Source organism: Leptodactylus fuscus, chromosome 8 (genome assembly GCF_031893055.1).
Source record: "Leptodactylus fuscus isolate aLepFus1 chromosome 8, aLepFus1.hap2, whole genome shotgun sequence".
Lineage (NCBI taxonomy): Eukaryota > Metazoa > Chordata > Amphibia > Anura > Leptodactylidae > Leptodactylus > Leptodactylus fuscus.
The window spans coordinates 56,250,781-56,265,061 of NC_134272.1; the positions used below are offsets into that span (position 1 = coordinate 56,250,781).

The 14,281-nt window shown below is 39.8% G+C and overlaps 1 protein-coding gene across 1 annotated transcript; it reads right to left on the reverse strand.

The window, feature by feature from the left end:
- Positions 1-1,632: 1,632 nt before the first annotated feature.
- LOC142216901 (lipopolysaccharide-induced tumor necrosis factor-alpha factor homolog) lies at positions 1,633-9,041 on the reverse strand. The gene is made up of 6 exons (XM_075285004.1): positions 8,882-9,041; positions 8,471-8,559; positions 6,312-6,395; positions 5,799-5,864; positions 5,522-5,672; positions 1,633-4,727 (listed from the first exon to the last, which is right to left on the reverse strand). The coding sequence occupies exons 2-6, from the start codon at positions 8,544-8,546 to the stop codon at positions 4,619-4,621; spliced, it is 486 nt and encodes a 161-aa protein (XP_075141105.1). The 5' UTR covers positions 8,547-8,559; positions 8,882-9,041; the 3' UTR covers positions 1,633-4,618.
- Between the last annotated feature and the right edge of the window lie 5,240 nt (positions 9,042-14,281).

The following is a 14,281-nucleotide window of genomic DNA, read 5'->3' on the forward strand; positions in this document are numbered from 1 at the left end:
AACACCAGAAGTAATGATTTTGCCTTACAAAATATGCTATCAAAAAGTCACATGTACCCCAAAATAGAGCCAATAAAAAGCACAGGTTGTCCCAAAAAAAAAAGTCCTCAACCAACTCTGTCAACCGAAAAAAATGTTACGCCTCTCAGAAGATGATGTTACAAATATAATTGATTTATATCCCCAGATGGGTTTTTGGTCTGCAGAATAAGTAATGCATAAAAAAATATAAATGAGGCATCTCCCTAATTGTACCAACCCGCAGAATAAAGGTAATGTTACTTATACTGTACACTGTGTGGAAAAACATTTACAAGGTAAAATGCAATGCCAGAATTGATGGAATTTTTTTTTTTTTTTTAATCCACCAATAAAGAGTTAATTAAAAATAAAAAAGTCTGTTAGAGGAACCCAAAAACGGTGTCATTACAAAATACATCCCATCCCACTAACAAACAAGCCCTCATGGCCACATAACCCAAAAAATAAAGAAAATGTAGCTTGTACAATGTGAAGACAAAAATCGCCAAATCATTAGAACAAATCTTGCTGCGGCAGTAAGGGTATAAGCTGTGTGAGTGTATATCAGGGTACATCCAGATTTAGAGTTTATGAGAGCGAAGAAACCAGAAGTGGGTTCTAAACAGTCCTGGTACCTCAGGGGCCTTACATACATGCCTTAGCGGGAATGCTTTTATACTGCCAAATCCCTGGTTCTTTTTCATTCTGAGCCCTGCCATGTGGTCAGGCATCGCACAACAGCCGCTTGTAGGGTATTGCCATATCCAGGAGAACCCACATTACAATTTATGGGCTCTATGTCTCTGGTGGCATGGGCGGGACACAATATATCGGGCACTGAAATGGCATAAAAGATTCAAAAAGTGCAATTCTCCTTCTGTACCATCTGTTGTGCAGTGCCACTTAGAAAAGATAGTGGGGTAAAACTGCTCACTGTACCCCTAGATGATTTTCTTAAGAGGTCTAGTTTCCAAAATGGGGTCAATGTTGGCGATCTTCCACTGTTGTGGTACCTCTAGGGCTCTACAAATGTGACATGGTACCTATAAACCATTCCAGTAAAATCTGAGCTCCAAAAGACGCTTTTTTTTTTTTTGGCTTCCGAGCCCTCCTCAGTGCCCAAACAGTGGTTGTTGACCACAAATGGGGCGTCGCTGTACTCTGGAAATTGTGTATCAGGATTAGCTACTTTATTCCCTGGTAAAATGGAAAAAAATGACCAAAAATTACATATAACTGGAGACATTATAATTTTTCTATACGGATTTGAATAATTTAAGTACAGATTCTAAAATGGGGTAATTTATGGGAATTTTCTATAATATAGGCGCCTCAAAGTCACTTCATTACTGAAACAGTCACTAGAAAACAAAATCTTTAAATTTTATTAGAAAATCTGACAAATTGTTACTAAATTGATAAGCCTTCTAACTTCCTAGAAAAGTAAAAAGACATTGCAGAAACAATGCCAATATAAAGTAGACCTATGGAAAATGTTAATTAGGAAGAATTTTGTATGATCTGACTGTTTTTACCAGAATAACAGAAACTTTCAAAAGTGACAATTTTATTAAATTTTCAGTAAATAGTCCGTTTTTAACAACAACAAACGCAAAGTATAATGACCAAAATTTACCACCAACATAAAGTTCAATGTGTCACAAAAAACCAATCTTGGAATCGCCTGGATAGGTAAATGCATTATGAAGCGATCCTCATGTAAAGTAAAAAATGTTATATTTGAAAAATAGGAACTGAGCCTTAAGGCCCAAAGTACCCTGCGTAATGGTTAAAATAAACCATTTGCACACAATTTAGTTTTGAAAAACCATTTAAGATTTTGAATTTATCTAGAACTAGATTTTGTTAGGCTTTTACAAGAATATGACATCAGTATGACACCTATTACAGAAATGCGGTTTCTCCAGCTGTATTACTTCTACGCTACACTCATATATAAAGTATTACTTTTTCATTCTTATACTTCTGTTTTAGGTGATCTGTGACTTTCTTTGAGGCAGGTAAGTGCGCTTTGGTGCTGGACGTAAATTTGTTTTCATGAAGTGAATGCACACTTTCCAAAGGAGTCCAGGCAAAGGACAGGCAAAAGACAAAGGAGTCCAGGCAAAAGACACTGGCTCAGATGTACGAATTAGGCAGCCACTAGAAAGTTCCTAAAAACCTGTCTCAACTGGTGCATGATGGTGCATTTCAGCTGATAGTGGGTGCAGCATGGCACAAATCTAGGCAGGTGCAGTAGGGAAACCTCATATCAGAAAATTGGTGTGAGTTATACTAGGAATCTACGCGAGTCCCTGAGTAGTGTAGATCTGAGTTCACATGCAAGATTTATGAAGAGGTCGGAGGCTCTTAGTAATTCTGGCACATCTTGCACCTGTAGAAAGATGAATTACAACTGGCATAAGAAATGCCAGTCTTAATAAGTACCCCCCCCCCCCCCATCCCAATTGTGTACATCTCTGCATCTGGTTTGCTAAGTGAGAGTTCTGCAGAGCTGTAGTGTTGTAGTGTACTCTGAGCTTTGATCTATGTCTAGTTATGGAGTTTGTCGATCAGCTAGCAATAGTCTTCAGGATGTTCAATACTTTGTAGGATATGACTTAGTCCTGGTCAAGGATTTTAATACAGTTTGCCTATTCACCCTAGAGGGCTCAGGTGACGGGTTGGGTTCTGATGATCGACTCGCTTTAAGGAACCTTTTACAGATAACAGAAGAGTAAATTCAGATACAGGTTATGCAGTCCTGGCTCACCTCTTGCTTATGTAAATCATGTTACTTTTATATTCTAGACAGACTATATACTAGACTATAACGCATTTATACCATTGTTTATGAGAGCTAAACACCCCATGGGGCAAAAGTAGGAGGAGATGATAAACTCTTCCATAGAAACGGAATAATAAACCACATTGGCATTTTAAAATAGAACAGGGTCAAGGTAAGAGGAGATATCTTATCAAACAACGTCATGGACTCTGTAACCTGTTTATCTGTTTTGCAAGTATGACGGGACTGATAACTTTTATAAGTCACATGTCATTTCCGCTATAAACATAGGTGGATCATTGTCTGGTTCTAAAGCCCTTCAGCACTGTGCCCTGGGGAACAGTAACATTGAATTATAGCAAAGGGTTATTGCCATTTCTTAAAATCATTACCAAGATGGGAAAAACTTGCACCTGAGTGCAGATACTTGGGCCTCCTTCACTTGACCGTAGTAGTTTTTACGGTTTTCAAACACTGATCTGCAATCCACAATAATAATTTTTTAAAAAAAGTCCATATCTCATCTGCAATCACTAATCCATAAAAAGACTTGTATGATCCCCTACACCTGTCGGTGCCGCAAATGTGGGTAAAAATAGGACATCCTAATTCCTTTCTAATTTGCGGTCCTTGGCCACAAAAAAGGCAGTTGTGTGTATGAGCCCATAGAAATGTATCTGCAACTGCGGATCTAAGTACAGTCATGTGAAGGCCTAAGGTTGGGAATTATCTGAACAGCTGAGCAACGCTGCTTTATGCTATTAACACCCATAGAGGTCAAAGGCAAATACAGTGGAGAAAACTTGACTACACTGTTTCCATAAAGGTAGAATCGGGGTAGCTCCTTGGAGATATTGTCCTCAGTTGGATTCGAACCTAGGGCTCCAGTGCTATTTATTGTATGATTGTAATATTTAGCCATCATGTTTGATACTTGCCTTTAAGAACAAAAATAGACTTCACTTTTGACATTAATTACTGTTTTTGGAGGCCTATCCATTGAAAGCCCTAATATTCTCTGCGATGACGTGTAATATTCTTGTGTTACGCTTGGTGTATGTCATGGTTCTGGCTAAAAGTCTACACAAAAGAAGCTATGGTGTTAGACACTTATACAGTTTAGATATTCCGGGACCATGGTTTGCATAGGCGACGACCTATTACGAATTATACTTGTCAAATGGTCATCATGACCCTTATATTCAGATGCGTAAAATGAGTGCAAAATTTGTAACTGGCCCCCAACTATAATGTATCATATATAGTACTGATCTCACATTATAAAGAGACACCTTATGGACCTCCTAAGGCCCTTAGGCCTGGTTGCAAATGTAGTTGGAAATCATCAATATAGTAAGTTTATTACCGCAAATCCATTGGCCAGTTTCTACTTAGGAACTCCAAGAGAAGTGAAATTTTCAGCACAGCACTTTTTGGAAAATGTTATGTTTTCATGCAATTTCTTGATATTAAACTCCACAGCTTGGGTTAGTTTTGCCTGGTATGGCTATGTGTGGTTCCTCAGGTATTTAGGGAATATGGTGCTGATTTGGAGGCGAATTGTGCCCAAAAAAATGTCACCAAAACATTGGAAAATTCAGTTTGCTCATCTCTACTCTTCATATAAGCCCCAGTTATAAATATTCCATTTCTATCACATAAAGTGACAGGAAGCCTTCACCATCTCCAGCATTTATTAGGGCACCCTGGAAGTCCCTTACTTCAATATTACACAATTTAATTGTACATCATTTATCAAAGAATTATAGTTTCTTTAAGAAGTAATAACACAAGAAGTTGTTGTCATTCCTATAGACGCTTGTATCTGTAGATGAGGCTTTTACAGTTGGGGCAGTAGTGGTTCACGTCTTTGCAACTGTTGACGCACAAAGGTATTAGGAAACAACCTAATACACACCTGGAAGAAAAGAAAAAAGTTGTCTTAAAGAAATAAAAAATGACCAAAACATTAATATGACTATTATATTTGACTTTCCTGGTATATCTATTCAGGGCCGCTGATAGGCCAGTATTACTGCTACTGGCGTCGGGGGCCCGGTTTTGGCCCGCCACCGTGTGCCGGCCCCCTGGCGCCCGCAGCAGTCATTTTATGTCCGATTTCAAGTCAGATCTGCGTCCAGAGGACACTTAGGCTGTATGGGGCCCCAAAATTCCTGATGGCGGCCCTGTAGCTATTATTCTATTATGGCGGTGTCCATCGAGTGACAGATCCTTCTTCCAATCTCAAATGGGGAAACAAACTGGTACAAATAACACGTCAAGCAAATATTTTTGCTTATGGTGGCACCTCTAGGGGGGTCTTTTACCTTCCTACCTGCTTTTCATAGATTGGATCATAAATCTGAAGCTATCTGTCTATTTATCAGAGACTACCGGCGCCCTTAACCCTGACCTGATGTCTTCTGACTCCTGCCTGTGCTCGGCAACCACCATACCATGGTAATCGAAGACAATGGGATGTTTCTGTGGCACTAGCTCCCCCGGAGGAGCCTCGGAAATGGAGTACTCACTAAATCTTCTACTTCCAGAGCATTGGTTCTCAGCCACAGTATGTACCCATTGAGGATGCACAGTATACCCCGGGGGTACGCATTCCTCAGGTTGAAAACAACTGACCTAGTCTGACAACCACACAGCTTATGTAATCATTGTCTATATAACATTACAATATTGAAATTCACACCCTCTTACCCAAACAAGAACAAAAGGCAGCACAAGAGGGTGGTTAAGCATCCGGATTTGTATTCGACGCTTGTAGTGCATTGTCGGTTGCAGGCAGGACACACAGCCAGTCCTGGGTTATCTGCCAAGTCAGTCTTGAAAATGATTTGAGGCATAAAAACTATTTGGGAGGTAAAAATCTAAATTTAGTGATTTACTTTCCCAAAATCTAATTTTTTTCATATGCATACAAATTTAGGTTTGTATTTCTATTTGTGTATTATATATTAGAGTAATGCAGACTTACTTGGTTGTGGTTGGTTTCCTCCATCATTGTATGGTGGTGGTGGTGGAAGAACCGCTGGATTCCAGCCTATGACAAAGATACAACATTTCTATTAGATTGCTGTAATAATCATCACTGAAGAAAGGAATTATGTTACATCTTATGTCACGTCTCCTTCCAGGCTACTTGTAAGATCGGTCCTAAAAAGTGTCTAAAATTATTGATAAATGTGGGTAAAGCCAGGACACCACATAGCATAAATGCAGCTATTTTCACTGTGGCAGAAACGCCATGCACAAACCGGGGCTTTTTATAGAACCTGCAAAATGGATGTAATTCTGGCTAATCCCATCCACACATTGCAGAAAAATATCCACAGCGGATACGCTGGAATTTAAAAAACGGTTGCGTTTTTGTAAATCACATCATGTCAATTATACCTATGGAAACAGACCCTTTTGGATACATCCTGTGTAAAGAAAAGCACGTCAAGAAGAGATAATTATTCTTTATTATTCCAGTTTTCTATCCTACCTGCTGGTTGAAATTGGTAGCTTCCTTCATTATTGTCTGGGTATACTGGAGCTGTCAAATTTAAAGGGGCTTCTGCAGTAGTGGCTGTGTATAGTTAAAAAAAAAATAATGATGAATGTTAATGTTTTTTTGTTTTAATTGTTAAAAACATGTTAACCAATAGGTATTATTTTTTCAATACAGATTCATTTTTACTTATCGAGGGTGAAGCACTTAAAGGGCTATTGAAGAGCTTATATCGATGGCCTGTCCTTAGGATAGTCATCAGTATTGGATCACAGAGGATGGCTCCGTACACTGTGCAGTGGCCAGGCCAAGCAACAATAATGCAGTGTGGTCAGTACACAGTGTATGGAGCCAACTCCTTCCAGCTCCGTACACTGTGCTGAGTACAGCTGATAAGTTGGGATGTCTGGTGAACTATCCTAAGAATAGACCATCAATATTGGGTCATCAAGGACCCATTTAACATTACCAATATACTGAGCAGATTGAAAATCAAGTGTCATTAATCATAAGTGCGCTGCTTTTGATCACTTACAAGTACAGTCATAGATTTTACATACACTTAGGTTGAAGTTAACAAAACTCATATTTATTCCCACCACAAACTCAATACCAACAAACTCTAGTTCAAACAAGCTGTTTTGTATATATCTACTTTGCACTTTATACAAGCAAGTTTTACAATTGATATAATTCCCTTTATTATTTCCCAGTGGCTCATAATCTTACATACACCAAGCTGACTGTGGCCTCAAATAGCTTGAAAAATTCAAGAAAACGATTTCTTGGCTTTAGAGACTTGTGATAGACTAGTGGACATCATTGCACTTATTAGAGGTGTACATGTGCCTTTTTTCTTGATATTATAAAAAAAATCACCCCTCCCCCCCCACTCCAGAGTGCTGTCAATGCAGGCGACCATCTTATAGTTCAATAGAGAGAATCCATTTGTCTCCTACAGATGAACGTATTTTGGTGAGTAAAACACAAATGAAGTTTCTGATCTGATAGCTGAGCGTATGACTGCTCGGACCCCAGAGAGTAGGACAACAAGGGGCCACAAATTCCCCTGAGTGTTGCATTTGTATAGAGTGATTGTGTGCATTCTCTGTCACATCCCTTTTCATGTCCATGGGACTACTTGAGATTGCCATGCCATCTGGAAGTCCCTTAGAAGTGTATGGAGTGGTGGGTACGTATGTGCCTAACCACATTTACATGGACCATTCGGGATAACAGCTAGAACCCCATTCTCACCAGATCACCAGAGGTCACCAGAACTCAAACCCCCCAACAATCAGCCATATATTCCCTACCCAGTAAATAGGGAATAAATTCATCAATGGGAAAACATCCTGAGGTCCTGTAAGTTTTGAGGTAGGGCATCCATTATCCTAGTAGATAATACATATCATTAGAATTCAGGCCAGGCCAGTACCTGGTGTATATCACCTCTTGTCTATCACACTGTCTTGCCTTTTCTCTCACAGTGTATACTGGTGCCATTCTCCAGGTAAGTGCCTCCGACTCTACCAATGATGTAAAAGAGAACATGACTTGTCAGACTAGGCCATTATCTTCCATTGCTCCATGTCCAGTTCTCATGCTTGCTGAAGGTATTTTTGGCAGTGGTTCAGAATGGGCACCCTGATTCATCTTTGTCATCTTTGATGTATTGTGCATTCTGAAATGTTTCCATCAGAGACAGAAGAATCTTCTTCAGCAGTTTGCGCTGCAGTGTCTGTTTTGTACGATAGGCCTAAATGGACTAGCCTTTGTTTTTCACGTGTCTCAATGAGCCCTGGACACCTAAAACCCTGTCACCAATTCACAGATTGTCCTTCCTTGGATCAATTTTGGTAAATTCTAACCACTACATAGCGGGAACACCCCACAAGATCTACCATACTGGAGATGCTCTGACCCGGTCTTCTAGACATCACAATATGGCCCATATGAAAGTTGCTTAGATTTTTGTGTTTGCCGGTTTTCCCTGTTTCCAACACATCAAGCTTATAACTATTGAGCCTAATATTTTATTGCTCATTATGAACATACACCATTGTGACAACACAGTCAATGTTATAATCCTATTATAGCATGCCCTGTCACATAGACGAGAACCCTGTATAAGCATTGTATGTAACCCATACCTGCTCCTGGAACTTGCACTGAATAATCCATATTAACGGGTGTTGGCATTTTTTCTTGGTTTTCATTGGAAGACATGTTTACAAGGCTGCTGGAAACAAACAATAGGTATTAATACATAGGACAACATCTTATTACACTGCTGCATTACAATTATCAGATGTCTGTAATGGAGGAGAAATAGACCGACCACTTGTTCTCAGACTCCAAACAGATAGAACTAAGTTGGGGCCATGGATAAAAACTGTACCAAAACTAAAAACTTGGGTCATAGCTCAAAACGGTACCAAAACTAAAAATCAGCACATACGAACAATGGACTACCAACATAATCTGTAGGGAGTGACTTATAACTACTGCACACATATATTAAGAATGTGAATAGGACCCTTTTGGGTATATGTAATACTCACATGTGGTCACTACTTGCAGGTTCGCCAGAGACTGACGTTACCTCTATATGAAGACACCTCCTTAAACCCCCATCTGTTCTCCTGGACTCATAGATCAGGCTTAAAGTACACCAGGATGGTGACACGGTATACACCCTATAGAGGAGAGGGATGGGCGCTGGTATGCTTAGCTACCAATGAACACCTGTCCTTATGACACATAGCTTATCAAGCTATATCTTTAGATAAGAAGAAAGAACACCTGACACACAAATATAACTTATATTAAATGTTTTTGTGCAATGCCAGCTATCTGTGCCATATCCGCTCTGATTCCATGACTGATTATTTATATTACTGTCCTGCCCAGCGCTGAATCCACCATATTTCATTTATGTATCAGTATAGCATATTATACAAGGCATATCAGTAATATGTAACCACAATTGGTAACTTATCATCTTCTGTCTATATATCTGATTTATAGGTGCTGATCTGTCAGACTGGTCTTAGTAACTGGTACCTGTACTAAGCAGCATATTAGTATTCCATATCCTTAGCACGTCAGGTGGGACAAAGCATTGCATACAAGCAAACTTCACATGACTTCCTGGCTATATTCCTAAGAAAAAAAAAATCTCCAGTCTGATCGCATGACTTTTATGAGTCTTTTTTCAGCTACAGTCTTGTGGGTACTATAGTAGGTCATATCTAAAGGTTCATCAGATTGTGTCACTGATAATTTTAATAGAATTGCTAGATCTCCTAGGACAAACCAGGCAGCTGGAGGTTAAGGGTAAACCTGAAGCAACAATGGGGCGAGAAAAGGATCATTGTGCACCTATATAAGCTGTATAGGGCCGCAGCGACTTTTTGCTCAGGATGAGGTCTGCACTAACGCTTTGGAATTGTTTGGTGGATAAGTCTTCTACATCAGTCATACTTTGTCCTAGATCTGTCCTCTCTGTTTGGAAAACAGGATTGTAATGTAGTGAAGCTTTGCACTGTGTGTAGGGTATTAAGGATCATTATACTGTGTGGGGACACTAATGGGACATTATAATGCCCCACTAGTGGCCTGCACATCCTATACTGAACTATGGGTACACACAGAATAATGCTCTTCAGCACCCCCCCCCCACACACACACACGCACTATATTTCACTATTAGGGACCCTACAAACATTTAAGCAGAGATCGGTAATCGTCCCTCCTGCCTGCCCATAAGCACTCTACTGTGTGAGCACAGGGACACTGGCCTATCACCACTGCCACTATTGTAAGGTATCAGTTCTTGGAGGACAGCGGTCAGGAGATCAATGTTATTCCAAGCCACTGTCGTGATGAAAAGGGTCAGGACTCAGGAGGTAATAGTGTGGACAGTGACAGCTGGTATGCAAGTTAATTATTCCTGGGAGTGAATATTCAATCGATATTTTACAACATGTTCACATATCACTGCTATTCCTGCCAATAATACCTCCATAAAATGCACAAATAATTATAACAGGGACCAAATACTTATTAATATACAGTGATCTAACATAAGAATCTGAAAATGCAAAAAAAAAAAAAATTTTTAAAAGCATGAAGGGCACTTCACAGAGTAGAAAAAATATAAGAATATTGCACTCTTCTGTAAAGCCCCTCTAAAGTGAAGGTAGTCTGAAGCAGGGCCATGATGCTGCCAATTGACCAGTGGTTGGATTATTTCTACGAATGATCCCACTATTAACATTAAACTGACCAGACCGTCCAATGAATAGGTAGTTTAGTATTTTTAAGAAATGCCAGGGGTCTGTTTCAGTTGAAACAAATGGCCAAAAATGGCGGATCACGCCAAACCCTCCAATCTTCATTCGACCAAAGTCCAAGAATTTCCACTACATCACATCTATTTTTGGCAGACAAAAACATGTAGTTGGCTGTCGCTAATGAATGTTTTAGGTATTTTTTTTTAATAATCTATTGTGTATGGTCGACTTTAGACATAAAATTACCAAAAAGATCATCTGACCACAAAAAATTTGGGTAAAGAATATGCAAGTGAGGCTTAATTAAAAAGAAAAAGAGGAACGTGCCCCTAGAGTCACCGTATGAAAGGAGGCTCCCTATAGGTCTTATTAGCATGTGCCAGAATTGTTAGCAGGGCATGCATGGTCTTATAAGTCCCTGTATGTCTCTCCCCAATGAGAGACATTACCCGTTCTGACACAAAATAACAATCATGACAAATATTAGGTATATAAATATTATATAAATGTATTCTCAGTTTCTTGATGCACACAGGAATGTCTCGGTTCTCTGATAGTTGCTTTTTGAGCACATATTTCTTGTTGCTTTGGAATTCACTTTTTTCTTTAAAAAAAAAAAAAAACTGCCACAAAAACTATTACCAGCGTAAGGTAGGTATTTCCAAATAGAGAGGAGCAAATCGGTTCATACTGGCCTGAATATTCAAAGACCTTGTCAGATGAGCAGTTAAAAAGCGTCTAAGGCTGAGGTCACACATTGCAGAAGAGCTGCTTTTTTTGCAGGATTTGTTGGGGGGTTTTTTTAATTTTTTTTTTAGCTAAACCTAAGTGTTTCCTTTATATTTCCCATTCCTTTCAATTCACTTTTACCTTTGGCTCAAAAAACAAACAAACAAACAAAAAAAAACGCAGCAGAATCTGCATCAAAACAATAATTCTCTACAATGTGTGGCCACTTAATAAATGAGGTGTTGGGCATTTATACCAAATGACACCAGAATTCTGGCACATATTCATTAGTAAATCTGCTGCCTTGTAAATGATTAGTAAATCTGCCAATTGTAAATGTAGGTATATAGTATTATTATTATTATTATTATTATTACTAATAATAATAATAATAATAATAACAATAATAATAATTAATAATAATAATAAACTGTTAGGCCTCCTATATTGTAACTTTGGCTTCACAGTAGGCTTGGATGCCTCAATAAATACCGTATTCAGTATTGCAGACAGTAAATTTACATTTCTATAACATTAGTCACAAAAAACATAACACAATTTTACAAGTCAATAAATTATAAAAAGATTTGCACCTTCAGTATTCTAGATCCTCTGTCCAAGATGGCTTCTGAATAATGTGAAGAGTTCAACATTTCCTACCATAAAGTAAGGAGAGGCGAGTCAATGTTCAACCAACTGATCAAATGACTTAATACAGAATGGAAAGTGTGACTTTTTATTGCGCGATGTATTACTCTACTGTCACATGTGTCATGTTATAGCTGCTGCAGTGGCTTCCTGCAGTGCATAAGGGTGCATAGAGCATGTTTTGCTAAAACGTAGCATTTCCCACTTGTCCCAACCGTTAGGAGGCTAAAAGTCTAGATCCTTGGTCCTTGTTTTATATTGAGCCCCCGGGTTGTCTAGGGTGGTGAGGGGGTTTATGTTTGGACCTTGGGTGCTTTAGGGAGTGGGAATTAAAGTTGGGATCCTGAGTGGCCTAGGACAGGTAACTTAGGACACCCCGGGGTCACCGCTGATGTCTGTGTCATGATCTCAGTAGTGACCCCAGGGCGTGTGATGCCAGAAGGAGGTCTGGAGAAGGGACCACTGGATGCCTCAGAGACGCCAAGGAGAGGTGAGGCAAGGTGAATATAAGGGTTTATTTTTACTCACCATCCTCAGGCCTCCCCTTATTGCACTCTAGGGTCTGACAGTATAATGGTGCTTCCTTGGTGACAAAATTTGGATAAAAATTTCAGGCTATCATATTACTGTGTTGGGGACAAAAAAGGGGGCAATATATTGTGTAGGGACCAAAAAAGAGGAGAGAAATATACTGTGTGGAAGCCAATATTATGTGTGCGGGGCTAAAAGGGACAATATTGTTTGTGGGAGCCAGTAAAGGGGGCAATATAGCAACATACTGTGTGGGGACGAGTAAAGGGGTGTTCATTTGTATAGGAGCCAGTAAAGGGGGGGGGGGTATACAGTGACGGAGCCAGTAAAGGGAATAATATACTGTGGATATACTTCTTCATGACGAATCATTACCTGAGTTTGTAGTGTTCCTGCCACTATCATAATAGTATACCACAGGGAGAGAACCAGTTAAGTATTTTACAGAATGTATTAAGAAAGAACACAAATTCCTGTCTAAAATTCAATCTTGATTAGTCAATTATATTCACTAGTCATAATAATGTGAATTCATTAATAAACAGATTTTTTTTTACGGATTTATGCACCTCCATTGGGATACATGGTTGCAAACATTTATGGTTACACTCGTGGACAAAATTGTTGGTATCCATCTTTTAATGAAAGAAAAACCCACAATGGTCACAGAAATAACTTGAATCTGACAAAAGTAATAGCGCATATACTCGAGTTTTTGTGCTGAAAAAGTGTGCCTCAGCTTATACTCGCGTCAATACGGTAATTGAAATTGTCACATGACTGGTCCACAGTGAAAGACATCTGTGGGAGGCCGCTGGAGTAGCGATAGGTGAGGCTGCGCTGCCTCCAGGACCGCCCCAAGATGTTTCCAGAGCATCTTCTCTGCCTTGGAAACATCTTAAGGCGGTCCTGGAGACAGCGCTGCCTCACCGACCACCTATCGGCAGCAGCGCTGTTCCAGCGGCCTCCCACAGATGTCTTTTACTGCGGACCAGTGAAGTTACCACTTGAGTCAATACGTTAATTGACTCGACCGTATTGATTCGCTGCAGTGGGCCTCCGCTCCAGTCCCGGCCCCCCTCTCCCGGTTACAACACACGCTGGGTGATGTGGCCACGTTAGCTCAGGCCCGCACCTGGCGTATGTCGATGATGTCTTACTGTGTCTCAGAACAAATCTCTCTCTATGTTCACAGACGGAAAAATAAAGCATATCTTGAAAAGAACACTGTCCTTACTGTGAAACATGGAGGAGGCTCTGTTATGTTCTGGGGCTGCTTTGCTGCATCTGGCACAGGGTGTCTTGAATCTGTGCAGGGTACAATGAAATCTCAAAACTATCAATGGATTCTACGGAGAAATGTGCTGCCCAGTGTCGGAAAGCTTGGTCTCAGTCGCAGGTCATGGGTCTTATAACAGGATAATGACCCAAAACACACAGATAAACACCCAGGAATGGGTAAGCGGAAAACACTGGACTATTCTGAAGTGGCCTTCTATGAGCCCTGTCCTAAATCCTATTGAGCATCTTTGGAAGAAGCTGAAACATGCCATGTGGAAAAGGCACCCTTCAAACCCGAGACAACTGGAGCAGTTTGCTCATGTGGAGTGGCCCAAAATCCCTGCTGAGAGGTGCAGAAGTCTCATTGAAATTGTGTTAAAGCGAAAAGCAATGTCTGACTTTCATTTGTTCATTTTCATAGAATTAATTATTACTTTTGTAAGATTCAAGTTATTTCTGTGAACATTATGGGTTTTT

Coding starts and splice junctions, on each gene's coding strand:
- LOC142216901 (XM_075285004.1), bottom strand. CDS start 8,546: ATGTCTTCCAATGAAAACCAAGAAAAAATGCCAACACCCGTTAATATG. Junction 5,865..6,311: donor CTACCAATTTCAACCAGCAG/GTAGGATAGAAA, acceptor TCTTTGTCATAG/GCTGGAATCCAGCGGTTCTT. Junction 5,673..5,798: donor AGGAAACCAACCACAACCAA/GTAAGTCTGCAT, acceptor CCTCCCAAATAG/TTTTTATGCCTCAAATCATT.